Consider the following 27,033-nt stretch of genomic DNA (forward strand, 5'->3'; position numbering starts at 1 on the left):
GACACTTAGTGCAAGAAATTTTCATGGTTTGCTCACCAATAACTGGAATAAATTCTGACTTTAGTAGCAACTCAACAAGTAATTTTGGAATGGATTTTAGTATTGATGAACCTGAACTGACAATGGAATATTCAGGTGGGCTATTCAGCAGCAATGCCAAGACAACTCGAGTCTAGAGGTAGAATCCCTTTCAGAGGTGAAGGATTAAGTCAGTGATGTGGTGTCCCAGAGATAGGGTGGAGCAGTGAGAGCAGGGGTCTGGGGTTTGCACAGGTGGGTGCCAAGTTATGCCAGATGCAGTCATTTCGGGAGAGTGTCATTACTTAAAACAGGAGAGAGGTTTTAAGAATGGGGTAAAAAGCAACATCTAAGTCAAGAAGAATGAGGTTCAAGAAGGGACACTGGAATTGGCAAATAGCCATGGGGCTAAGACTTGAGCTCGCTCTGCCTGACATCATGGTGGACCTGAGAAAGGAATTTCTATAGAGTGTTGGTAGTTCAGACCAAAATCCTTGGTCAAAGGAAATACCCGAAATGCCAGAGCTGTTCAGTGCTGGGCACCAGGCGAAGAAGTAGCACTAGTTATAGGCAGCAGAGAAAAGATTCATTAGTACAGATCATACTGAGGCTTCAAGGAAATCTTGAACTTGAGCATGGACTTGAACACAGCTGGACTCTGCAATTTACAGAGGGGAGAAGGACACCTCAAGTAGAGGAAGCAGTGAGAAAAAGAGCTTGATGGAAAGAATGGGAGCCACAGGGGACAATGAGGAAGCCAGAATGATGAGGCAGAGGATATGTGGGGGAAGTGGGACATAGGGCTGTCACTTCTATTATTTCCTCCCCTTTTAAGTTGATCAAGAGATGGCAGTTGGGGAGCTTGAGTGATCTACATCTAAACACTACTTCCAGCATAACTCAGCAGCCGTATTTAGAATGACTGGACAACCAAAGAATCCCCAGGACAACGCACTGCCCTGTGTGTATAATAGAACAGTCTAACATGGACACCAGTAGTTGTAAAGACTGTTGCATGTGACAGACCTACCTGGCTCAGATATGAGTGTGACTATATCTGGAATCACAGGCTAGATAATTCAGTTTAACCAGTAATTCATTGAGCACCAGCTGAAAGCCATGCTTGGTGCTGGATGCTAGAATATGGATTGAGATTAAGAAGTACAAATTGAGCCATGTGCAGTCGTGCACGTGTATAATCCCAGTGGCTCAGGAGACTGAGGCAGAAGGATTCAGAGTTGAAAGCCAGCCTCAGCCACTTAGTGAGGTCCTAAGCAACTCAGGGACACCCTGTCTTTAGATAAAATATAAAAAAGGGCTGGGGATGTGGCTCAGTGGTTAAGAGCCCCTGGGTTCAATCCCTGGGACCAAAAAAGAAGTACAAGTTGAGCCTGGGCTGGTCCTAGTCTTGCCTGAGTCTTAAAGACTTCTCTTTTTGGAGAACCCAGAGAGATAATTGGTTGAAGACTGAGAAAGGGGAAGCCTCATCTTCTCCCATCTCCCTGTCTGCAACAAATGCTGAGCTCCAAATGCTGTGTCCTGGGCCTGATAAAAGTGCGTAATGCTATCCCTGCCTGACAAAGTGGCTTGGTAAAATTCTTAAGGCTACATATAAGGGTGGCCCCAGATCTCTAGGAAATCCTTTGATATTACTTATAATCTCTAGTGAACTCCCCCAAATCCAGGTGTCGCTTATCCCAAGAAAATTGCATAGAACATTCTCACAGGATATAAGTGAAGGATCCAGAATGTGGAGCATGAATACTCTGTACATGGAACCAGTAGTGCAGAATCAGGGCCAGAGAGGCCAGAGGCCTTATCTGCTTATTTGTAGAAGGATGTTTCTTCCAGAATTGGGAAGCATGAGGCTTGGATCTCTGCAGGCTAATGTCTCTACCTTCTCAGGCAGCACTGTTTACTCTAGTCCAAGATCGCATGTATCTGTGTCTCCAGCCTCATCTGACCTGGCACCCAAGAGCCCAGATTTCAAAGAGCCTCATGTACAAACAATAAAATATCAATGGTAACTGGATTACCAAGTGTTTTCTGTGTTCTAGGTGCTGCTTTAAGGGTTTCCTGTGTATTAACTCCCTTAAGCCTCACAGCAACTGTGAGGTGTTCATTATATTTGACAGATGAAGAAACTGAGTCTTGGAGATGCGTAGGCTGTTTCTTGAGACTGCTTGCTGGTCATAGGTGGAGTTAAGTTAGCCAGTCTGGCTCTAGCACCTGCACTGTCCAGGGGACACAGCCCAGTAGGATGCATAGGAGCCTCTGCAGACCAGAGCAGAGAGGTCAGCTGCTGACCAGTCAGACTCCTGGATCTGGTTTCTCCCAGTTCGGACCAGCTGTGCCCACTGCTTCAGGGAGAGGACTGCTACCCTATTGTGTTGCCTGAATTGCCAGGAGGATTAGCCTCTACCTCATGTCAAAAGAAGCCAAGCAGGAAAAAAACAGCAAACAACTCATGACTCCAGAAGGAGCTTTGCAGCCTCTCCAGCCAGGGCGAGACCTCAGTTGCAGCAGGCCCAGTGGCCTAGGCGATGGCCCAGTCAAAGGCGTATATTGCTGAGAGAAGGTGCCGAGGACCCTAACTTTACAGGTGAGGACACTGGTCTGGCCCACTGTGGTTCTCAGTCTCTAGTGGTCCTCCTTCTCTATCCTCCATAATGCCTATGAAATTTAATAGTGACCTGATGACTCATGGCAGCCTGGAGGCCCAGGGTGTTGCCCCAGTCTTGTCCCAAGCTAGCTCTGGGACTCTGGGCAACTCTAGTTTCCCATCTATAGGAGAAGAAGATTGAATTTGAGTGGTGATTTCCAAAACATACTTACTTTTTTAGTTGTTTTTTAATTACAGGGGGACATTTTCTTCAAACAGAGTATTACTAATAGATGCAGAATATGAAACACTTAAAAAGCAGAGGTATAAATTTGCAAAAAAGAAAGATAAGGAAAAAAAAAAAAAGGCAAACACCCTGAAGGCAGCCTGCAGGGTCCCCATGATTCCTGCCCCTTGAGTCGCCTCTGCTCCTTCCTTTCTTATTAAAGACTTCAAATTCTTCAAGGGCTCCTCAGTTTCTACCTCCCTCATAGAGGCTCTTTGTCTCTAATGATTTCTGCCCCTTCCAGGTTCCTATTGCATTTTTGAACTATTTCAATCCTTTGATTCCCCCATACTACTTAATGATGGGCTCAAAAATATTTACAAAATATTTGTACTCATGACTTTATTATGTATCAATATAGCGTATGTTTGCATATGCATCTCCACAAAGGCGTCTGCATCTATATACAGGAGAAATGTAGTTGTATACACACGTATGCACACACAAGACCTTTAAGGAAGGATTATGGTTTTATGTCCCCAGTGCATACACTACATATGGAGCCTGTTTTTAAACACAGGAATCATTTTCCTTATCTTCTTGAATTCCTTGCCTGTGTCAAGTACTCAGTAAATAGTGTTAAATGATTGTGCAGCATGTTGAGCTTTGTATCTGCAAAGTGCTGGATTTTGAATGTTAGTTCTGCTGTATACTAAGTTTATGTCCTGGAAAATATAACTACTTTTTTTTTTTTTTTTTTAATCTACAAGGTGGAGGTGAAACTTATGCATTCCACAGCTATTTATTTAGTGTCTACTATGTGCCACGCATTATTCTAGGTGTTAGAAAATTCAGTAGCTCACAAAGAGAAGTCCCTGTCATTCCAGCCAGTTTTTAGGAAGAGCCCACAGTGTTGCTGGAAGAAGAGGCAGGAGGCCCTTCTGCTTGGTCAGAGTTGAAATGCCACCCTTCGGGTTGTAGCAAGATGGAGGCTCTCTGGTAGCCTGTGGGGCACACAGGGACGCACTGAGTGGAACTTCTGTGAGACAGAGAAGGAAAAGCTGCCTGGGTTGGACTGAGGGGAAAAGCTCCTTCAAGGCATGTTGCTGTCCTGACCCTGAGGCTGTACCCTCTGGTCCTATCCCCAGTGGACTAGGAGGACCAGTACCTGTGGAGATGCCCCAGTGTGAGGCCACAGGCCCCACATCCCCCATGCCCACCTGTGACATGCCAGCACCCGGACTTTGGTCCAGTTGTGACCTGGTGAGGGCAGCCTGGCTGGCGGGAGTATATGAAATCTCTTAGCTCTGCCGGGAAAGAAAAGGACTTGTGAGATACCCAGGTATTCTCCTCCCAACTGTGCCAGAGACAGGCTGGAGTTTAAGCCCGTAAATACCTGGGGATAAGCTCTCCCTCTGAGTGGCCTTTGGAAATGAAGAAGTTGAGTGGATGTGCTGTGAATTTGCAGTTCGTGTCACTTCACACTGTGACATTTGGATGTTGCTCATACGCACGTCCCCTTCTGCTCGCTCCTTTCTTAGAACGGGAGAGGGAAGCCTTGGGTGGGATTTCACCTCCCACCTCAAGCATCTCTTCCATCTGGGAAGGCCCTGCTTCCAGGATGTTCTCTTTAGGCAGTGGGGAGAAGGTGCTGTGGCTATCCTGGATTTGACTTTATCGCATGTGGCCATCTCTGGCTGCCCTGCTGGGCCTAAAAGCCTCTCCCCAGAGATGCCCAGTACCTGTGGAAGTTGGTTCCTCACTTAGGGTGATTTTCATTTTTAAAACCGACACGTAGTACTTGTTCACCCTTATGGCGTACTGTATAATTGGATCCATGTATACAATGCCTAATGATCAAATCAGGGTATTAGCATTTGTGTCTCCTCAAACATCATTTCTGTGTGTTGGCAACCTTTGAACTCTTTAGTTATTTTAAAATATACTTAAAAATTGTTCTAGCCTGCAATTATTCTACTTACTTTAGAATATTAGAAGTTATTCCTTCCATCTGACCATACCTGTCTGTACTCATTGTCCATCCTTTCTCCATTCCTCCCTCCCCAAACCCCCTTCTAGGCACTGGTAAATACACTTCTGTTCTCTGCGTCTCTCAACTTTCTTAGCTTCTACGTATGAGTGAGGACATGTGGTACTTTTCTTTCTGTTCCTGGCTCATTTTACTTAAACAAATGATCTCTGGTTCTCTCCATGTTGCTGCCAGTGACAGGATTTCATTATTTTTTCAGACTGAATAATATTCCTTTGTGTATACATACCACATTGTCTTATCCACTCATTTATCAGTGGACGTCTCGATTGAATCCAAACCTTGGCTTTTGTGAGTAATGCTGAAATAAATGTGGACTTGCAGGCATCTTCTGCACTTAGGGTGATATTGAGTAAGTTGTACTTGACCTTTGCTACACCTCAGCCTCCTCATAAAATAGGACTGATAACAATTGTACTTACTGATTAAATGAGCAGGTAGGGCTTAAAATAGTACCTTGCTGGTGTTGAGTGTTCTGGGTCTTTTAACTCCTATCGCCCACCACATTTGCATAGCAGTGCTGGACTTGTTTGCCCCATGGCCGTGAGCTCTTTGTTGACAGGATACGCCTTCTATTTTCTGCAGTCTCGGCGCTTAGCCCAGTGCCTGGTGTCTGGTAGACATTCACTTAAAGCATGCCCAAAGAACTGTGACCTCAGATACATAGAGGCTGGGATGAGGAGGCTTCTGGTAGCAAAGGCATAGAAGAGGGAGGCCAAGGAAAGGGCAGTGAGGCGGATCAGCAAGAAACCTGAGGTGGAGAGGTGGATTAGAACCAGATGCTAGAGCAAGGCCTAGGCTAGGCGTTGGGGAGCCATAGAAGGTGTCAGAGCAGGACTTGATGGTCCAGAATTTCAGAGACAATACGGACAGACGTATCTAGACTGGACTGAAGGAGAGAGAGCCTGGAGCTAGCAGGGCAGCCAGTTGGGAGGCTGTTGGGGACACAGGCTGGGAGTCACGAGTTGCGTGGGCAGCAGCGCCCTGTCTACTCTCCCTCCCTCCTTCCCTCCCTCCCTCCCTCTTCAGCTCCGCACCAGAGGAACCAGGCCAGCACGTTGTGACCTTCCCCCGTCCAGCCCTGACTGTTCCCAGCCCTGGTACTTGTCGGTCTGCGTCCCACTCACTCTGACACACCTTCCATAGGTTGCCAGGTTACCACAGCCCTGTGCTGCGTGAGTCCTTGTACCACAGCCCTGTGCGCTCCGTTCCCCTCCTCTCCAGCCTCTGCATGTGTGTGTTTTTATTATTCTCATCTTAAAGTGAGAAACAGGCTGCTGGAAGTAGGCCATGTGCTTTTATTTGCTCTTCTCACCAAGGACAGGCATGTTCCCAAGCCCTGGGAGCAGAGCCCTGGAGCCCTGGGGGAGGAGGGTGTGAGGCAGAATGTGGAGGCTCTGTGGACCAGGAAGGCACCAGGAAGGCACCGTGCACCCCATTGGCCGCACCTCAGCTGGCGGCCATTTTGTTTCTGGCTGGCAGTGGCAGCTGGGAACCTTCCCGCTCTCTTTGCTGGCCCCAGAGGAACATGTGCATCCGGGTGGGCCCTGCGTCTTGAGACCTGATAGTTGCTGTGGTTGGAAACCTGGTCCCAGTTTCCCTGGCCAGCACAGACAGTTCTGGTCACTGTGACCTGGGTAGCAGTCCGACCTCCTGCCTATGGCACTGATCATATTTTTGACATCTGTGTACTGTGATTCTTGGCCACAACTGTTTGGAGGGACATGGTGACTGGGATATAAGGAATTTGCTCACCGTCAGTTGGTATTAGGCACCTACTGCATACAGAGTTTTGTGTCTTGAATATACTATGAAAGGCACAGAGTAAAGGAGTCACTGCCGTCTCTGCTTGGGCAGGGCAGTGAAGTGGTAAAAATAACAGCCATTTATTGAATGTTTACTATGTGTTGGACATCGTGCTAAGTACTTGCATATATTATCTCACTTCATCCTCAGAGTAACCATGTGCCAGAGTTGTTATTAGCACTGTTTTTTGGATGAAGAAATGAATACCAGATGGAATTAATTAATTTGCCCTGGGTCCCACAGCCAGTGTGAATCTTACTGACCCCTAATCCCCCACTGTCTATCCCAGTGTTCGCTCATGCCATATGTTCCCAGAAGACAGGATGGAGCATTTTGAAGTCCTGGGTTCAGTTTATTACGAAACTCAGTTTGTTACAGAACTTTACTATTTATTGACGGAACCATCTGGACTGACTCTTCTTGCTTTTCTCATTTGCTCATCTGTAAAATGGGAATATTTGTGTATATTTCACAAAACTCCTGTGAAGGATGAAATAAGGTAATTTGTTATGGAAAGGGCTTCGTAAATGAGAAGGCATTATTCGTACATGTACCTCATTTATATGAGTCAGTGGTAAAAACTTATTTTACATGTGCATGGACTTTTTTTTTTCCTTTCTGAAACATGGCTAGTCCTGCCTCTTATACCAGGGATGTCAAGTGTGAAGATGGGGACTAGTTTATCAGTGAAGGACAGGAGTTGGGAGGGTCTCCTAAGAGGGAAGGATGTCATTTGCATGCCCAGCACAGTGTGAAGAAATGAGTGAGTCCAGTTACCAGCCGTGCATCCTTGGGGAAGCTCTTCAGTTCTAACCCCTGAGTGCACCAGCTTCATACTGTCGTGAAGGGCCCCACACAAGGCGTGCCACGTGGTAGGTGCTCAGTCAATGAGGGTTGTGTCCATGGTGAGAAGGATGCTGTTTGGGCAGGTGAAGGGTGAGTGGATGTCAGTTTGAGGACTTGGCCTTATTTGAAGGCTCTCCGAGGAGAGGGACAAGGAGACCATACGTGTCTGGTGGGACTGAGGCTGAAATTGCAGAGCGACTTTAGGAGGAATTCAGAGCCCTGTAAAAGACCTTAGGTGGGTAGACTTCTGCTAGTCTCCCAAAGCTGCGGATCAGTGGTGGCCAGGGATGTGGGCCCCACAGGGTTAAGAGGAAGGAAGCCTCTCCCTCAGTCCTTCAGGCCCCAGGGAGGTCGTCCTAGAGGTCAGCTGGCAGGATTCTCACAGGGCCCTGAGCAGGTTCAGATTACTGAGAGCAGGATCCCATGGTGAAGCTTGTCTTCATCCCTTTGGCTAAGGCGCAAAGTTTACTCAGAAAGCGTTCCTGCCGTTTTTTAAATTGTTACTTGATTTTGTATGAGAGAAAAGAGAAACAAAAACCCTGTGTTGAGGAAGGAGGTTAACTATTGGGGACAGTTTGCTGAGATACTTTTCTTGTGTGAAGATGATGTAACTCTTGGGATGGCTTAGGGTAGGAAGTGGCCAGTCAGTAGTATCTTGGCACTTCATGGTTTTCAAAATGATGTTTAGAAATCGGCCCCAAAGACGTTGTCTTGTGTGTCCGTTCCTGTGTTCATTGGTCCGTTCACCCAGCAGATGGTTACTGGAAATGGATGTGCCCCACGTGGTGGCATAAGGGGCCATAAGACGCAGTCCAGGCCCATGAGAAGCTTCCTAGCAGCGAGGCTGTTTTATAACTGTTCCCAAATCATGTTAGCTCTGGAAGCTATTTTAGGAACGCCTTTGGTTATGAACCATATCTTATATTTAATTTTGATTCTCTTTTCCCTCTTGTCCTGGATTCAGTAGCAGCATCAACAAACACTGTGTGCCTGGCATTGTCTTAGGTGTTGGAAATACTTAGGAATATGGGGAACTGCTTGGTCAAAGCTCATTAATCACCTAAAGCCGGCACCTAGAACAGCCTCCAGAGGACTGCGGGCCTTCTCCTGGCCATCACCAGCACTTCCCACGTGTCGGAGGGGCCCTGGAATGAGGCAACAGGTAGAGGGCTTTGCCTCCTCTCTTGGGGGTCTGTATATGTTCACAGGAAGAATTTCATCCCCCCTAGGAAGTGCTGAAGGCACACGAGGCTCCATCTTTCCATCTGCCTCCTGAGGGTGGGGATGACTCTTTTTGCTCCTCTCATGTCTTTTCCACCACAGGAGGTCAAGACCAGCACTGTGTTCTTTCCTGAGCTGGAATCTATAGTTCATAGCCACGGGGAGCTCTCAGTCTCTGAGAGAGTGAGTTTGACAGTGACCTTGCCACCCAGGCAATGAGATAGCTAATTTCTTCCCCCTTTGTGCCTCATGTGGAACCACAGGAAAAGAAAGCTGCATAAAGACCCCTAGGACTCAGAGTTGGGTTGCACTGTTAGCCTAGAGAAGCCACCCTTAGCATCCTAAGCTAGAGGTGGGGGGAGTGCAGGTGTTTGTGGCATTAGGGTGTCCCTTTGATAGTGCATGGGGACCGTTTTTAGCAATGGAGTTGGAAGAGTAAATTCATGTTTGATAAGTTTAGATTAGAGGAAGGAGAGAATAGCAGAGATCTCAGATAACCAGTATGGGAAGGGGAGGGGTTTGGATTAAGTGCGAACCTGTTTTCAATGTGTTGATCGGGGACTTGAGGGTCATCATGTTGACCAGGTTGGGGGGGAACATAATCCAGCTCCTTCTGCCAATCAACACATATTGATTGAGTGCTGCTAGTAGCTTAGCTTTGGAATAGTGAAAAAGAATTCTAGAGCTTGTCTGGGCCCTATTTTTGAAAAGTTCAGACTCATTGGTGGCACCAGGTGGGACCCATGGGACATGAGGTGTGACAGTATATTATCAAATCCTGAATTGTAACAGGGTTATGAATGTTATTGGCATTTGAAGAAGGGAGAGCAGTCGGGGCTATCCTGATGGCCTGCAGGATAGCCATCTCTCCTGCTTGGGAAAGAATGGAGAATAGAGGTAAACATAATGCTTAGTCTATTAGAGATCATGGGCCTCAGATTCTGGTCCAGCATCAACATGTGTCCAAGTACTTTCTTGCTGGAGTTTGGCCAGCAAGAAGGATCCATCTGGTAAGCACTTGGAAAAGGAGCAGGTGAGCTTTGGAGTTGATTCTGAGCCAAGAGAAGCTGAGCAGATTAATGCAACCTATGAGAAATGGCTTAGTGGGTTGCATAGAGAAATAATTCACCAAAGGCTTTTCACTAGATTTCTAAGACCAGGACAGAGACTCCTGAAGAAGACACAGATCAGTTTTAAACAGGGAGGGTGAGGGGGTGGTCATTGTGTAATGGGGAGGCAAGAAGGGCTACGGGGCAGGCTCCTCTAAAGACAAGAGTCTGCTATACTTTGGACTGCCCAGGTCATTTTGGTTTCAGTTCTTGATTCCAGTTGGAAGGGAAAATGTCAAAGTAGAAGGAGAACAGAGGAAGGCTGCCTGCAAGTGAAGAATACTTTAAAGCTTGAGACTCTTCACCCCAGAGAGATGAGGGGGGGCCAGGCACTGTACTGTATACTTAAAGGACTATCAAGGAAAGTGGGTGTCAGACTTATTCTTGAATGCTCCCAGGGCCCCCCTGGGGTCAGTGTTAATGGGTTCAGCAATGCAGATGGCAGTGCACAGAACTGAGTTGCTCTCCTACCTTTTGAACTACACAGACATAAGGGAGGGAAGCTGGGTGAGCCCCTGAGATAGGGAGCCCCATCATGGGTCCTGCATCACTTATGTGTGAGCAAATTACCACCCTGTAGTGTTGCTAATGATAAAAACAACAGTGGTACTAGCACTTACTGAATACTTGTTGGCATGGGTACATTGTCTGATCTGCACAACACTGAGAAAGGGGTATGATGAGCTTCTTAGCCCTACTTTACAGATGAGAAAGTTTAGGTCATAAGATGAGGTCATCCACCCAAGATCGAACCCAAGGCTAAGTCTCTAGGCCTGGTGCAAGGTGAGGTCAGACCGTGCGGAGGGTCTTACAACCTCACAGCCTAATAACCACAGCACCTGAGGTCTGTCTGGCAGGCCATCCCTGGCCCTGTGGATGGAGAGGGAGGCTCTGTGTGATTTGGGCAGGAATGGTGGTGAACTCTTGGTGAGCTCACTGCGGATGCTTTTTCTTGGCTTTGGGGTCGGTGGGAGGTTCTGTGAGCAGAGGTACTCCACTGGCTGTTTGGTAAGGGGCTCTCTGGGTAAGTGGGCAAGGAACCCTAGGAGGATCTCAGCATCTCAACTCCTCCTTTCCTTTGTTCTCCAACCATCTAGGGACTTAGGGCTCTTGGAAGCTCCAAAGGAACTTCTTTCATGTCTCTAGAAACTTCTAGAATGCATCACCAGCACACTCAGCTTACAGGTGCCTCTCTAGCCCCAGCTCTGCACCCCCTGAAAGGCACAGAGAGCGTGACTGCCAGGTGTGTCAGCATGGTGGGTAGCAGGATTCAAGCCACCTTGTTTGGGCGCCAGGTTGGGATTAAGGAGCCACCTGTGCTGGTGTTCTGCTTCCTCTGTCACGGCCTCTGCTGAATGGGAGTCCTGCTGGCCAAGGATCAGGTTCCTGAAAATGTCTTCATTCTGCTTGACATACAACAGGCCCAAACACATTTTTCTTTGAAATAACTGAGTGGTCGTTCTTCCTGTAGGACCTGCCTGCTTTGTAAATGCTCATCCTGGCCTCTGAACGCTTTGGAGTTTTCAGAGGAAGGTTATTGGAGTGGGTGCTTCTCTGACTCCAAGTTACATGGCTTTGGTGGAGCACATCTAAGTGTGACCCTTTATCTTTTTAGGTAAAGCTGACATTGCTGCTCTGCTTTTAAAGAAAGGACATTGGCCTTAGAGTCCTATGCCAGAGATTAACCTGAGAATAACCCCATGTAGGTCCCAGAGGGCATCAGAGAGCAGAACCCACTAGAAGGGTGTTGTTCCAGCACCGGTCTTTACCACAGGATGCTTCTCGCCCCCAGGGACTTTGCTCAGCAGGCTCCTTCCCCACAGCTCTTGCTCACTGTAGACAGAGGAGAATTCAGTGTCACAATTTTTTTTTTTTGGAACCATACATTGGTATGGCTTCACATTATGCAAATCATTTTGAAAATGTATCCCAACTGTTTTCCAAAATTCTGATTTTATGTTTTTGGTAGCCCCCCATCTCTCCCCATTTCCAGATGAGAGCCTTGGCCATGGAGGTCTTTTGTCTCTACTCTAGCTGCCCCCAAGGCTGGCACTTGCTGTTGAAAGCTCAGACTTGTGCTGTCTTCTGTCTTAGGCTGCAGGTAGAGCCATGCATCTGCAGGGGGGTGCAGGGATAAAGCAGAACGGAAGTGAGAGTTCAAGTCAGAGTTGTGGGGAATCCCCGTCCTACTTGTTCATGATTCTTGCTGTCTAGATCTGACTCAGTTAAGCAAAACAGTAGTTTGTTACAGGGTAGGAAGACTCCATTTTTAAGGCACATAGCACTAAACTTGTGTGGTCACACAGAGGTCAGCACAGCCCCATGAGTCATCAGTTGCCCATGTTCTATGTCTCCCAGAGATGTCTCCTCCTGCCTGCGACAGCAGCAGCAACGTCTCAGGGCACCAGCCTGTGCCTAGAGGGCATCTGGTCAAGACCCTCGTGCCCTTGGCCGTGACAGGCCCATGGCACTGGCTATGGTTCTGCTGTTGAGGAATGGGGTACGGATCTCTGCAGTCTGAATCATGTGGCCCAGCCACACACCATCTCAGGAAATTATTTCCATTTGTTGACAGGGCCAGGATTTTAAGAGAAGCCAGCCAAGAGGCGCATTAGGTTACTCCCTGAGTCCCAAGGAGACTTTATGCCCCTACCTATATTTGAGGCAGTACCAGAAGCCCCTGGACCAGGGTCTGTGGCCAGTGGCTAGTGGAGTGGCCCATCATCAAAAACACAGGTGCCAGTTCCTTTGCTGAGCAGGGTTTTGCTTGAGGTGCACTGGCGAGCCCTCTGGGGTGAGAGCTTAGATTTAGTGATCAGTGGCCTAGGACAAGATAATGCATTGACTTCTTTTACTTTCCCAGGAGTTGATGGGAAACAACCCGAGCAGGACACATTGGAGCCTGGATTTTTGACCCAAGAGACAGACTAACTCAATCTGTCCAGGAGAAAGCATTTGCTTACAAGCAGGGCATAGTGATCACAATGTCTATCCTCCCAGTCCTGACTGTTCCCCTATAGGTCCCCCCTCATGATAGTGCCCTTGGGCATTCCTCAAGGGACTCTGGGGTTCACCTTCATCTGTGCCTGATGTAGCCTTTAATTGCCATTACCCTGCACTTGGGGGCAGTCCCGCATTCTCTGGGCCAGCGTCTGCCAGGCCACTTACTGTCTGCCTCCTGACACCGCCTCCCCATCTGTGGACAAATTCTGTGTCCGTGTCTGCATCTCACCTCTGCCAGGACCTACCCTCCAGCACAGCCTGTCCCTAGCCCTTGTCTCTTGGATTTTCACTTGGCACCTGGAGCTGCATTGTGTCCTTGGAGTGTTTGTTGTCACCGCTGGGCCTTGTTTTGCTTTAGCTTAGTGACCTGGGTGGAAGTGCCATAGTCCCTAGGGTTGTGGATTTGTTGGGAATGTCTTCTCAGTAGCTCTGGGATAATTCCTCCAGGAGGCTGACCACATGGTGATTGTCACCAGTGATCTGGGCTGTTAATGGCTGTGGTCCTTGAGGAATTGGTCCCTCCCCCCATGAATGCCACCAGACTTCTAATCTAGAAGAACCATTTACCTTTCCCCAGCACACCTTCATATTTTCTTACTCTTTATGATTATGTATATTTATGAATTTTGTGTTTTTATTTCTTCTTGAAAGTTACCCAAGATTAGAAATTCATCTCTTCTTACCAAGTATGGAACTGTCCCGATAACTCGGTTTTTACTTGCCTTTTCCACCCTCTTTATTCCAAGCCCCTCATCCTTCTGGACTGGCCACCTGAACACTTGGTCTTGTCTGCTTACTTTGCCTAAGTAGTTATTGACTAGGCAACATGCCTGATTAGTGCCTGGATGGAAGACCTGAGAATGCTAGGTACCATATATATTTGAAGGCATTAGTAGGCCTTTTCTTATACCAAGTGCAGAATCATCATCATCATCATTGTTGTCCAGGATTAATTGAGCAGTTAACTTTGTGTTGGGCTTTGTGCTCAGTGCTTCTATATCTTATAATTGTCTTCTCCAGGAAGCTGAAGCTTAAAACTTAGGTAGGTTAAATAAGTTGTTCAAGTTTCTATAACTGTTGAAGAGGCTACACAAGAATTTAAATTCAGATCTGTTTTATTTGAGCAGGGCTTGCATTTTATTCCCTGGTGTTGGGGATTGAACCTAGGGTCTTGCACGTGCTAAGTTAACACTCTTCTGCGAAACCAAATCCCAGCCTGTCTCATTTGACAGTCAATTTTTAACCATTTTATGTAGCATGCATTTAAAAAATGTTTGTGAGATGGTGAGATTGCTCAACAGGTCAGCTAACCCATAGTATCACCGATGATGATGATGATGATGATGATGATGATGTTGTCGGCAGCGACAATGATGGATGACAGCACCAACATTTCTTGAGTATTTACAGTGCTCTCTTGTATTAAATGATGTGTATCAGTTATCCCTTTAATCTTCACAGCTCAGTGAGAAAGATCATTATCCCCTTTTTGCTGATCAGGAAATTGAGGCTCAGAATGGGCAAGGTGACTTGTCATAGGCTACACAGCTTAATAGCACAAGTTGGGGGATTTGCGTGCGGGTTACCTCTTGAACTGTGAGAATCTGTACTCTCACTCCCCGTGTTGGTGCCTACAGAAAATAAGACTCATTTTACCGTTCTTTCTTCCTGCTATCTTCTTCCCTTGCTTCTGATGCTTTTGTCTATTCCGATCTTCCTGTTCTTCCTAAGAAGCCCAGCCCAGGGCTCCTTCTCAGACTGTGCCTGTCCACCTGGAGCTTACATCACATGGGTGGCTGTTCAGGTTGTACTTTCTTAAGATTAGTGATCCCTATGGTAATAATAGATGTATTTGTCTATCTTATTTCTGATCAAAGGAAGGGAACAGGAAGCCCAGATAAAGACCCATACGTATCAGGGTATCTGATTTATGACAGAGGGCACTGCCGAGCCATGGGGAATGGACGGTCATTTTAAACAGTGCTGGTTCAGTGGGATCTCTACAAGGAAAGAAATGTATCTTGACCATATACAAAAATAAATTCCAGCAAGATCATATATCTAAAGAAGAAAGTTAAAATTTCATATATAAGATAACAGTATCTTCATAACCTGGGGATAGCCATTCAGTTCCTAAAGAAGACACAGAATGTGCTCACTGTAAAGGAAAAGCTTGAAAAATTGAACGACGTTAAAATGAGATACTTCTGGTTGATCATCAAGACGCCAGTAAAAGTGAGCAAAAGCAGGCAGTGTGGAGAAGGTACATTCAGTGCCTATAACTGGCAAGCGGAAGCATATCCAGAATACATAAAGAACGCCAACAAATCCATAAGAAAAAGCCCCTCCCCCAAGGCGGGCAAAAGAATGTGCCGTACTTAGGAATTGTGCCTGGTAAACAGTTTCCTTCTCCCAGTTCCAGGTTTTAATCAGCGTGTCCTGGATCATTGGCACAGCCTGGTGGCTGGCCTTGGGAACTGTCTAACTCAGGGCTCGTCATTTCCTTTTTGTGTGTGGCCTTTCCCGTGTGTTGCTTCACTCAGCTGTTTATTCTGCCCGACGTACCTCCTTTCTCATGAACGCATATGCCTGTTCCTCTTTCCCTTTGGCTTGTTAACTTTTGATCTGCTATTTTAAGAATATTTCTCTTTGGCCTTTTTTCCCCCCCTTCCTTTTTCATTTCCCTTTTTGTACCTTCTTGTTGAGCCCAAAACCTTGTGGTTGTAAAAACTGCCCTAAAATATCTCAAAGACTTTGGGGGAGTAGACTTGTGCTGTGGAACTCCAGGCAGAGCAAGAACCTGAAGGCCAGTGTTTACCCACGGAGAGTTTTCATCTTCCTTGTGCTCAAGAGGTGGGGTAGGAGATTCTGAGTGAAGTCAAGTCTAGGCAATGACTTGGGCGTAGTGTTGTTGATGGAGGGCCTTATGCCTTGCATAGGCAGCTGGATTATGATAATCCCTTCCAATCTTATCACCAAAGCCCTTTACAGACCCTTCGTCCATGTCCAGAGCAGTGGCACTCAGCAGGGGAAGAGCCAAGTTCCTCTGCCCTTCTGGCAGGTCAAGGTGGAGCACAGATAGTAGTACTTTAATACTATCACGTATACTTAAAACTGATTCCAGCACACTCTGCACCTGCAGCCCTCAGCAAAGTTACAACCATTGACCTTCTGAAGGTTTAGGTTCTCCGTATTTTGCTCTGTGCCATTCTTTTCGTCAAATAGCAGCCTCTGTGAGGTCAGGTTTTTCCGTGTGGGTAATTCTTCTTTGTTTACTTTGTTGAATTCCTTACTCTGACAGTACTTGTTACCCCTTTACATTACAAATGTATTGTATTTTGGACCTAGAGAACAAACTGGAAACTCCGTAGATATGTTTTGACTTGTAAACATTTTTGGCCATATTAAAAAAAAAAAATTCAAATTTAATGTAATAAAGCTAAATTTCTTCCTTGTCCTGAAAAATTGCATAGTCTGGACTATCTGGGTCCCCCTTCTCTGAAGGCCCCAAGCAGGCAGAGCCCAGGAGGGACTGGCCATTTGGACTGGCGTGTTCCTTCCACTTGGCACATTCTCTGCCCAGCTAGCTTTACTCCTTTAACATCTGACCCCACAAAGACTTTGGAGTTGGTCAGTTCTGAAGGGAATAAAATAGACTTTTATGGGCTAGCCTTGGAACCCAACCAGTTTATTTAATATTATTTCAATGGGAAAGTGAATTCCAGCTTCTAAAGAGTGGATTTTTGGAACATCAGCAATGCAAAGTTGGGAATGTTCATAGGGTACACAGCAGCATGAATATCTGAGGTATTGGCCTATGTTCTGTAATTCTGTGCTGTGGCTGGCTTAGCACTTAGTAGGTACTTAATCAATGATTTACCTCAGGGGTTACCAGGTGCCAGTTGTCTGCCCCCTCCCTAGTGGTGAACAGAAAGGCTGTCTTGCTGTGGACCTGGGCCTGCCGTTCCTCCTGAGACCGATTGCTGCGTATCTATCTAGAACATCCACTCTAGCTCCAGATATTGCGTAGAATGTGGAATCATTTTCCTGCACAGCTGCCCTGTCTTGAGAGCTGGGATTCTTTCACTGAGTAAAGACTCAGTCCCTGTAGAGTCGGCCCTAATGAGAAAACGAGAGAACAGAGAGACCGGCACGAAGGCTGCTTTCCTGGCGGATGCCTGCGGAACTGGAGTTGGTGGCTGGTACACAGTGCTTGCATTCCACACCCTGGACAAGGGTGGGTCAAAGTTCAGCTCCTTCCCTTTAAAGAAAAAAAAAAAAATCTTTGTCTTTGGCATTATGAAGTTTTAACCCAGATCATTAGGAGGCCATGGAGAAGGCATAGTGTCTGGGGAGTTTAGTTCCTGGGGCTTGTAGCTGCAGAGAAGCCGGGGAGCAAGTGAGCCTTTGGGCTGGATCTGAAGCCTTGCCTTTTTGAGTTTGCACTGGCCGGTCTTCCCAGGCCTCTGAGGAAGAATGGAAGGAGCCAGCACTTCTCGCTGCTCTGGAGTTGTCTTTACCCCCTAGAATCAAATGCTGCATGCAGCACCCTGTAAAACTGCTTCCCTGTAGGCTGCGGCGTGCTTGCTGAGTAAACATCCTCCCATGTTTTTGGAACTAAATTCATTTCTGCTTCCTGGTCATCCCATTCGGGTTTTTCTGTTCTCGGCGCCCTGCAGAATCAGGTTAATAGAAGGAAGACCTAGAATTGGGCAGAGGCGCCTAAAATGGCTGTTTCAGTTCTAGTAAAATCGTGGGAAGGGTAACGGGGTCGTGGGAGGAAAAAGATTTAGACAAAAAGTGAAACGAAACAAAGCCTACCCACACGGTGTCGTCCCAATGCTTCGCAAGTCAATTGGTCCACGCTGTGCCCCCCCACCCAGGATGGGGACGTAGTGTTACTCAGGCTCAAGCTCAGTTTTGCTGTGGTCATGCGTGGAACACAGTTGTCTCCACGGATTCTCTGGCTGTGGATGTCCCTCTTCTGACCCTGCACTGCTTTCACTCTGTCTCTCGTGACTTTCTTGCCTCTTCTCTCTCACTTCCACCCACCCGTGACATCTCCATCGCCATGGCAGTGAGCAGCCACGTCATTCACCAAGTTCACAGGGTGATGGGCCAACTCGGTGCCGAGCCTACTTCCCTCTAGTTCTCCCTCCTGAAGGAGGAGGCTCCCTGGCAGAGCTCGGAGCCCTTTGTTTATTTGATCCTGGGCTCTTGGATAAATCAGGAATGTCCTGACATGAACTTAGGCATGTTTTTCTTCCATAGAGAAGGAAACCACGGCAAATGGGATTTGAGTAAGCAGAAGACCATTCTGGGGGACTTGCTTTAGTGCCATCAAGGCCACATTCCTTTGGTCATCAGACCAGTAGGTGACTTCTTTATTGGCATGCTTTACCCTGGAGCCCAGAAGGTGTGAATTTGAAGCACTTTCCCCCCTGCTGGGAGCTTGGCACATTTGCTCTAGGCTTCTTTTAAAACCATGTAGTGCCATGGTTGTCTTCCAAGTGGTCCTTCTTTCTGCCGTGTGAAACCTTGGCCCACGGTAGTTACTTAAGGCTGCTTGGAAAGCTTTTCCCAGATGAGGTGCTGCCCGTCTCTCATTCTCATTCATCCTCCAAAAGTTGCATGGTTCTGGACATGATGCACTTCACCCAGGGCCTAAATACGTCTTTCACCTTGGATCAGGTCTAGGCTCGTATGATGCAACTGGTTGTCAGAAACCTTTGTCATGGCTGCATTCTTTGCATATAGCAGTGTGGGAACCCAGGACTTGCTGTGTGTGTCTGGGTATGTAGAGTCCAGTAGGTTAGTATTTTGAGCTGTTCTTAGAAGCATTGATCTTAGGGAGCAGGAAGGTGTTGGGTACCATGTGCCTTGCTGCAGTAGAGAACTGTCAGGATCCAAAAACAACTCCAGTCAATCTCCAGAGCATCAGTGTGAACACACTCCCTGTAAGGGTTCCCAGGTGTGAATGTCTGTGTATTAGGATTGGCAGGTGGGCTGGTGAACGGTCGTCTTAGTTGGCTGCCCATCCCAGACAGGAGAACCTAGTCAGTGGCACCTTCAGACCAGGCTTGGCTGTCACTCTCTTTTGCTGTTTTTCATGTTGTCGGAAGGATCTTCTTGGGAACAAATGACTCAGCAACCTGAATCTCTGAGACTGTGTGGCCTACGTGCCTTTTGGAGAGTAATTGGATGTATCTTCCTAGGCCCTACAATTCTGAGCCCAGAAAAAATGGAGATCCAGACTGGTTTTATTCTGGATTCTTCAAGCTGCTATTCAATTTGGTTTTCTAAATTCCTGCCCTGATAGAAGGATCTCACTTGTGGGGTAAGCAGACAATGTTTTAATTATGCTTTTTATCCTTAGGAAATTCCAGGGAGAAAAAGGTCCTGGTTTGTGGCCAAAAAAGCAAAAACAACAAGACCAAAAATTAGCTGTGGCTGTAGTTCTGGACTTGTCTGGGGCAGAAAGAGTATAATGGGATGGTGGTCTCAGGGTGAGGACCATTTTCCCCCAGTGGCTGGGAGAAGTCCAGATGGCTCAAGAAAAGATGATGCAACCTTTAGCATGGGACAGCCCCGTCTGGGTGCTGGGGGCTGCCACTCCAAGAGTTAAGATAGGCTTGTGGCTGGGAAGCCCTCAGGGAAGGAGTGAGCTTACAGGGACAGGGACCTCCGTGCTCCATAAGAGTGAGGTACAAGGGGGAAAGGGGCTGAAAAGTGTGGCCAAGGAAGCAGAGTGTAGGCCCAACTTTTTTTTTTTTTTTTTTTTTTTTTGCCTTGTTTGACCAGCCTTGGCACTGCCCTCCGGCTCTCCAGGGGAAAAGCTGCAGTTCTGCTCTTGCAACACAAGGAGCAGACTGGAGAATTTAGATCTGCGTCACAGAGCTCAGAGAGAGAGAGAGAGAGAGAGAGAGTGAGCGAGCGAGCGAGCGAGCTCCGTCCATAGGTCTGCTAGCAACAGCCGTGCTGCAGCAGAGAGAGAGAGAAATCAAGAAACAAGTCATAGCAACACCGGGCACCAGGTTCTGCCAGCTCACTTGCCAAGCATTCAGAAATCTGTCGGGGGCCAGAGGCCTCTGAGTAGCCTAGGCTAAGGAGATGACACGCAAGGTGGCACGGGCGGTTCCCGCGGGGAGGAGGTGTGGTGGGGGGGCAGGGGTGGGATCAAGAGGTTGTGGGGCGACAGCAGAAGGTTTAAGGGGACCGGATTCTGGAACATTCGGGACTGCGGCACCTTACGGCCGGACGGAGATTTGGGTCTGCGCAGGCGACGATGGGTGGTCCGACAGGCTTCAGGACTCGATGGCGTAGCCCACTTCTTCCCCCACGTACGTATTTGCTGGGATGAGGGGCGATGTCTCTGCGTATGTGGGTGCTCTGTCTTTATAACCTTCTTTCTTGCTTTTTGCTATTTTTTTCTATGAGGGAGGTTTTTTCCCCCACTTTAATTTCTTCTCCCTTGGTGTCAGCTGCCCAAGCCTGACCAGGGTAGAAGAGAGAGGAGTGAACTGTCCCCAGCTTCCCACCTGACCTCCCAGCCTTTGCCCTGTTTTCTTCTGGTGGAGACAGACAGACAGACTGGTTTTCCGGGTTGTTTGGCTGTCAGCGTCCATCTGTCTGTGAGATCTTATGTGGAAGGTAGGGAGTGAGGAGGAGGAGAAGGGCCGAGAGGAAGGCGAAGGGGACTGGTCTTTTTCAGGGGTTCCCTGTTGAAATGTCAGGCCCTGGGGATCTGGAGCTGGTATGGAGTGTGTGGCTGGGGTGGGGTGTGGGCTGGAGAAGTGGGGTAGACCTGGTGGGTTTGTCACTGCGTAGTTGGGAAAAGTGGGGAATGGTGACGCAGTCACTGTTGCATCTTGCTAGGAGCTCTGTGGGGACAGGTAGTGAGGCTCTCTGGGTCTGTGGGGCCAGCCGAGAGGGGCCAAGGATGAGCCGAGAAGGGAAGCTAGCATTTAGAGATTAAATGTCATCCTTTTGGCGTTGGAAAGTTGTTTACCTTGCGCTCTCTGTGTCTCCATGTTGGCTCCCTTCCAGTTCACATGTGATGGCCTTCCCTGTACTGCTGCATCATTAACTAAGTGACTGAGCTGGCCTTCCATTGGCCAGGGGAGGGCTCTCACTCCAGACACTTCCTCTGATTGGTGGGTGGGCCAATGGCAGGTGAAAAGCTTTTTATGATTGGCTGAGGGCAGGGTATCAAATCTGAATTTGCATTTCACTTGCTTAAAGGGGAGGGGGGAGAAGCCCAGCAGCTTTCTAAAATCTCTTCAGGGGTGTGCGTAGGCTCGTGTGTCTGCCTGCTTTTGACTGCCCAGTCGAAGCTTCTTCCTGTGCCTTTTAATATTTCATAGACTATAGGGAAGAAGAGCTCAGGCCTCCCCAAACTTTCCTTTTTGGAGGGAGGAAGGTTGGGGAGATGGGTGTACAGAAGGTTGACCAAATTGGAAAAAAAATATTTGTCCTTTAGTTTGGTGTTGGAAAAGGGAATTTTCCAATCAGCCACACCTCAGTGTTGCGGCAAAATAATTCTTGGCTCCCCTGGAAACGCTTGGGCAAGGTAGGGCAGAACTGCTGCTGCTATTGCCACCACCCTGGGCTTCCTGCTGACTCTGGGCTACTCCCCGGGGACAAGAGATTTGCATTGACGTCCGGGGCAGTCCAAAGATCCTCAAGAGCCAGTCCTGAGCTGAGCCCACTATGGGAAGGACCTACCTTTTGGAAGCTGCTGCTGCTGGTGCTTGGAAAGGTGAGAACGGGGACAGACCTTAGGAAATTGCTCAGAAACTGCGTATTTGGTGGGATTTCCCAAAAAGTCACAGGGCAATGAGAGGTTTGGAAGTCCTGGGTTAGAATGGTTTGTCAGCCTGGGGAACCAGGAGAGAGTAAAACTGGGGCATCAGGCTGTTCGCCTCTGTGGGGGAGGGAGGCTGGAAAAACCAGGGTCTTGACTCTTCATCCTGTCCTTGTGGACCGTCTCACATTTGTGAGGAGGGGGCTTCCTGAGCACTGCGCCATGCGCAGCGGCCCGCACCCATGACTGCGCATGTGGGAGCGCAGTGCGCCCTGGGTCTCTGGCCTAGGACGAGCACCGCCCTCCCGGTTACATAACGGAGGGCACGGGCATGTGCCTTCTCGGCCCTTCCTTGCAACCCTACCTCCTCGTTCCCCTGGGCCCATAGAGCCGGGGAGGAGGGTCTGATTGGGGAGCAGTGGAAGATTTCATTCCTTGGGAGGGCCAGCTCTTACCCAGTTAGGGATAGGGGCTAGGTTTGAGGACAGAAATGGTTGTTGTCCCACCGTGGGCCTGGGCCGCAGAACGTCCTTCTGAATGCCCTGTATCACCTATGGCCTCCAGGGCCTCCCTGGGGGTGGGGAAGGGTGGCTCCTTTCTTCCCCTGGTATTCTCTCAGATTTTGTGGAGGAAGTTTCCGAAGAAGATGTGACAGTTGTGAGCGTAAGGAGAGGTGTGGAGGCCTATTGGGAGGTGGTTGACAGTTCCCTCTTATCACTGGCTCCCCTCTCCCTGATGGACTCCTTTCTGGAAGCCTTTGATCGGCTGCCATTTTGGAAGCATCTCTGCTGGTCTCTGACATGGTGGCTGGTGGCGTTGGTTTTTCTGGTCCCGCTGTGCCAGTTCCGCAGAGTGGGCGGGGGGCGGGGGCTATGACAGAGGAGGGGGGGGTGAAGTCGCAGCAGGGGGCGGGCACAGTGTTGGCTGCCGCAGTGAAGATGGCCCCAGGGGCAGAAATGGCCAGTCCCACCCTGGGACAGAGCCTCCGATGGGGGTTGAGGTGGAAGCCCTTTTGGTAGGGGTGCCACGACCTGGGGCCCCAGCTTTGCCAGAGCGTGGGCATTGGGGAAACCCAATGTCCTCATCAGCTTGAGGCTTAAAAGCAGCTGGGGGGATGAGCTGACTGTTGGGAGAAGAGTGGGGGCAGAGACTCGGCAGCTCATATCAGATGTGTCAGACCTGTGGTTTGTGTTCCCCAAATAGGCTCTGTCTCCGTCAGCCTCTCCACGGGGACAGGGAGCGAGGTCCATGGCAGCCTGCAGCCCCGACTTTCTACCGTTTCTCTTCCCTGTGTCCCCTCCATGCCCGCCGCCAGTGCCATGATTCCAGCTGCTCTCTTCCAGTGAGGCTCCCTGCTGCCCGTCCCTCTCCTTTCCAGGCCCTTCTGCGTGCAGCGGCCATCTTGTTTTTCTTGCTCAGAAATGTAAAATGGTTTCTCGTCATTCCCAGGATGAAATTCCTTCCCTTTCACATGATGCCCGGGGCTGCCTGTAACTGGCCTTAGCTGTGCTGTGCAGTCTTACTTCTCTCAGTTTCCCAAGGTGGACCACATATTCCATAAAGCCAGGTGACTCACGTTTTCTTGCTTTTCCCCTCTCCCTGTTTTCAGTTAGTGGTATTTTCCGGCTTCCTCTCACCACATCCACCTGTGGCAGCTCCACTGCCTCCACAGACCTCTCCTGATCACCCTTGCAAGAAGCGTTCCTCACAACCACCCCTGCCACTTCGGAAAATCCCCACGCACCTCACCCCTCTTTTATGGTACCTTTGCTGCACTCTGGTTCCTTATGAGAAGTCTTATGTCACCTATGAGGATATGAGCTCTAAGAGGGAGACTGGGGAAAAGAGGAGGAGATCCAGTATCTACCTGCCACCTTCTTTTTTGCTAGATAACATGTTAGGTTCTTTTCGGGCAGTTATGTCACTTATCTTTACCATAACCCTGCAAGGAGAGGAGAGCCCCATGGCTGGCAAGTGGTGTGATCGTGGAAAGATGAGCCTGGTCTTCCAAAGCCTTTGTATTTTTCCTCTCTGAATTCTAGTGTTTACAAGATCCCTGTTATGAGGTGGATCCCACTAGGTGGCTATTTAAGGGATGTCGTATGTCCCCAGGGTTTTGTGGGAGTTTGGATGGCCGATCTTCTTGTGCTTATGATCCAGGTCACTTATGTTCCATGCCTTCCTTATTAACTTCCTCCATTTCCTTTGTGGCCAGGTTCACTCAAGATGATGACTCTTTTGTCGCTGAAATTGATGGATTGACAAGCCAGCCTGACTGCCTTCCTCTTGGAAGAGGAGGCAGAGGCAGGGTGGGTGATAGTATCTTCCGTGAAGGATGGGCCCCGGGCAGTCAAGGCAGGAGCAAAACTATTAGACTGGACGCACTTAGGTTTGCATCTCAATCCTGGCTTCTCTCAGCTGGGTGATTTTAGACAAGTCATTCAGTTTTTTCAAGTTTTAGTGCTCTCATTGTGTGAGGTAGAACTGTGGCAGCCCTGGTAGGGGAATGGCTAGCACAGTGCCAGGCAGACGGGTTCCCAGCAGAATCAGATGCTGCTCTCTCCCCCGTCCCATCCAGTGGTTTGTCAGGGACTTAGCACACACACATAGCAGGTGGCTAGAGAAGAACCGGGGGAGTAGGGAGCCTGTGTCCGTCTGTGATGTCATAAGCAGGGGCAGAGAGGAGGTGACCTGGCAGTACACGCCTAAGCCTTCGAGGTGAGGCCCCTGACACCCCAGAGGAAATACCCCTTGACTTTTGTGGCAAGAATGTGCAGTGGGCACTGAGCAGTGAGGACTGGTGGGGGCAGAGTGAGGGTTAAGCAGCGAGCTTCCTGGGAGCCTTTTGACACCAGGTTCGTTTCCCTTCTTTCCGAATCTCAGCAGTGGCTGCCTGCTTCCTGATGCCGTTGGGTCCCGTGGGAGGGGAGCTGGGCACCCTGATGCCCCTCGTCACCAATTCCGGGACTGTGGAGCAGAGAGTGACGACAGCCAGTGAGTCGTCAGTAGACGGCAATGGGGGCCCTGGTGACGGCTGCTTTGCTGTTTTTTTCCTCTTTGGAAGATGACTCAGTGTATCAGGAGCCGGGAGCTGGAGCTCTCAGCTGAGTGGCCAGAACGTTCTGTCAACATGAAAGCAGCAGAAACAGCTCACTGGGGCTCTGAGCCGATCCCTAGCCTGGGGTCATTTTCAGGGAGGGCTGATCAGAGAAGAAGGCCCCTTTCAGGCACGAGGATGGGGGAGACGCCAGGTAACTCAATAGGCTCTGTGACCCTTGAATTTTTAGAGCTCGAAAAAGAAATATAGCAGATCATGTTGTTCAGTGAGTTTGGAATGAGGGTCACTTTTTGAGCTCTTCTCATTGCTCCCAAATGACAGATACCTTCTCAGGACCAGAAAACCTTTTGGGATTTCTCATCGAGGCTTTGTCTTCTGTGATGGGCTTGGTGGTCATTGTGGTGTACAGAAGGCAGTTCCCTTGTTGGGACAGGGGTCGGCCAGGCCAGCCTCAGTGAACCATGGCACCCCTGGACCCCAGGAGCTGGAGCCCCAGTGGCAACATGGTGCCTCAGGATGCCTCTGCGGTATGTTAAGATGGTGGGTCCACCTCCCCAGCCCTTAGCGAAAGGCAGCGCAGGCACACTGTGTCAGCTCATCTTTCCTTATTGTCCCAAGTCACAGCTTATCTTCTTCCTTCATCTTCCTTATTTCCTCTGAGATGAAATAGTGGACCTTGAGTTCTTGACCTTTTCTTTTTTTCTTTTATTTCTTTTCTATTTTTTTTCCTGCCATCATGGCGACTCAGGGTTCTAGGCTTTTCCTGATTCTGCAGCATTGCGCTACAAGCGCGTGATCCCCCCGCCCCGCCCTGCCCCGCCCGCACGCTCACCCGCCATGCCTTCTTGGGAACAAGAGACAAGATGCACCTCCACGGCCACTGAATCCTGGCCAGACCATTATCCCCTTTCTGTCCTCTGCCACCTTCAACCAGCTTGGGGGCAGAGGAGTTTGGGGACGGAGGGACGGAGATCCTGGCCCGGAGCTCCCTCCTTCCTTTCCCCTCGTGCCATTTTTCAGTCTCATGCTTTCTCATAGCTGATACCAGTGCTGACATTTGTCTCAGAGTACCTTCTCTCCCTGAGGACCTCCCAGGTGACTCATTTTGGATCTCGGGCAGAGTAGCTACTGAGCCTTGAGAACCAACAGGAGCAGGGAAACATGACTGAGCTCACATCAGAGTTGGGCAGCAGTTGGGGGCCGGCCATTTCCCCACCCAGAGTGCAAAGGTGGCCACAAGACTCCTTGTGCCTGAGTAGAGAGCATCTTGACCTAAAAAGACTATGTATATGTGGGAGTTGGAACCTTTTGCATCTCATGCTTCTATGTCCTGAGCTGTGCATGTGACAAGTCCCTGGATTCCATGCTTCAGAGATCGCTGTTGCCTTTCCGGTTCATGTTCTCAGACAGGTGATGAGCAGGCCTCTTAGATCAGATTCTGCCATGCCCACTGGTACTGGCCTTTCTCTAAGACGATGGGTTCATGTCATTTTGTCCATTGTTGTCTTGTTTCTGTCACAGAATGGTGGCCAGCAGCTGAGGGCTGTGGTCCCAAGGGCCACATACAGCCCCTGGATAGGACTCTAGTTGGGGTCTCTACAGTTCATTACTTGATTGGCCCCGTGAGCTGAGTCAAGCCTGCCTACCTTTGTCTTCTTCCCCACAGAAAATTCAAGAGGTGCAGCTTGGCCTGTGCATTGGTGACCTCCTCTTGGTGACCGGCTCAGCTGAGAATGGCGCTGGTGTTCCCAGGACAGCACTGTACTGCTGGACGGCTCACTTGCATTTATTTGGAACACATATACACAAGAAGACTGGCAGTCCTACTGCGGTAAGTATTTGCTGTATTTTTTTACATTCTTTTATTTCTTTGAACATTGGAAGTGGATAGATGTTTAGAGCCCAGCCAGCTGCTCCGCCATCTCCATTCTTTTCCTGCGCACCCCACCCTTAGTTCTCTAGAAGAGGACCAGATTGATTTTCTGGTGCTACTGGAGACCTGCAGAGAGCCCGGAATGTGCTGTTCGGCCTCCGCACATCCCCCTCACATTTGGGAGAAGTCAGTTTTCCCTAAAATGGAGCCAACAGCCTTTGTCCTCTGTGCAGAGTGTTAATGGGCCCGTGGAAGGACCCTGAGTGTCCTCACTGCCCCTGGCTGAGAGGTGAGGCTCCCGATTGGCTGGCTGCAGGAGAATGGCCCTTGCCAGCACCTAGCATGGTTCTCTGCCAAGTTCTAGCTCCAAATCTCAGGCTGGTAGGAACCTAGACTATATATAGCATTGTGCTAAGCA

The 27,033-nt window shown here is 48.9% G+C and overlaps 1 protein-coding gene across 1 annotated transcript in view; it reads left to right on the forward strand.

Annotated features, from left to right (window-relative positions):
• Nucleotides 1–27,033, forward strand: part of LOC306641971 (uncharacterized protein) — a gene marked incomplete at its 5' end in the record, with an annotated part of 68,818 nt that overhangs the window by 24,328 nt on the left and 17,457 nt on the right. Inside the window, one exon of the mRNA XM_079107293.1 lies at nucleotides 26,409–26,573. Within this exon, the coding sequence (XP_078963419.1) occupies nucleotides 26,409–26,573 (165 nt within the window). The remainder of the gene's footprint in view (nucleotides 1–26,408; nucleotides 26,574–27,033) is intronic.

The sequence above is a fragment of the Sciurus vulgaris genome, assembly GCF_902686455.1.
Source record: "Sciurus vulgaris genome assembly, chromosome: 12".
Lineage (NCBI taxonomy): Eukaryota > Metazoa > Chordata > Mammalia > Rodentia > Sciuridae > Sciurus > Sciurus vulgaris.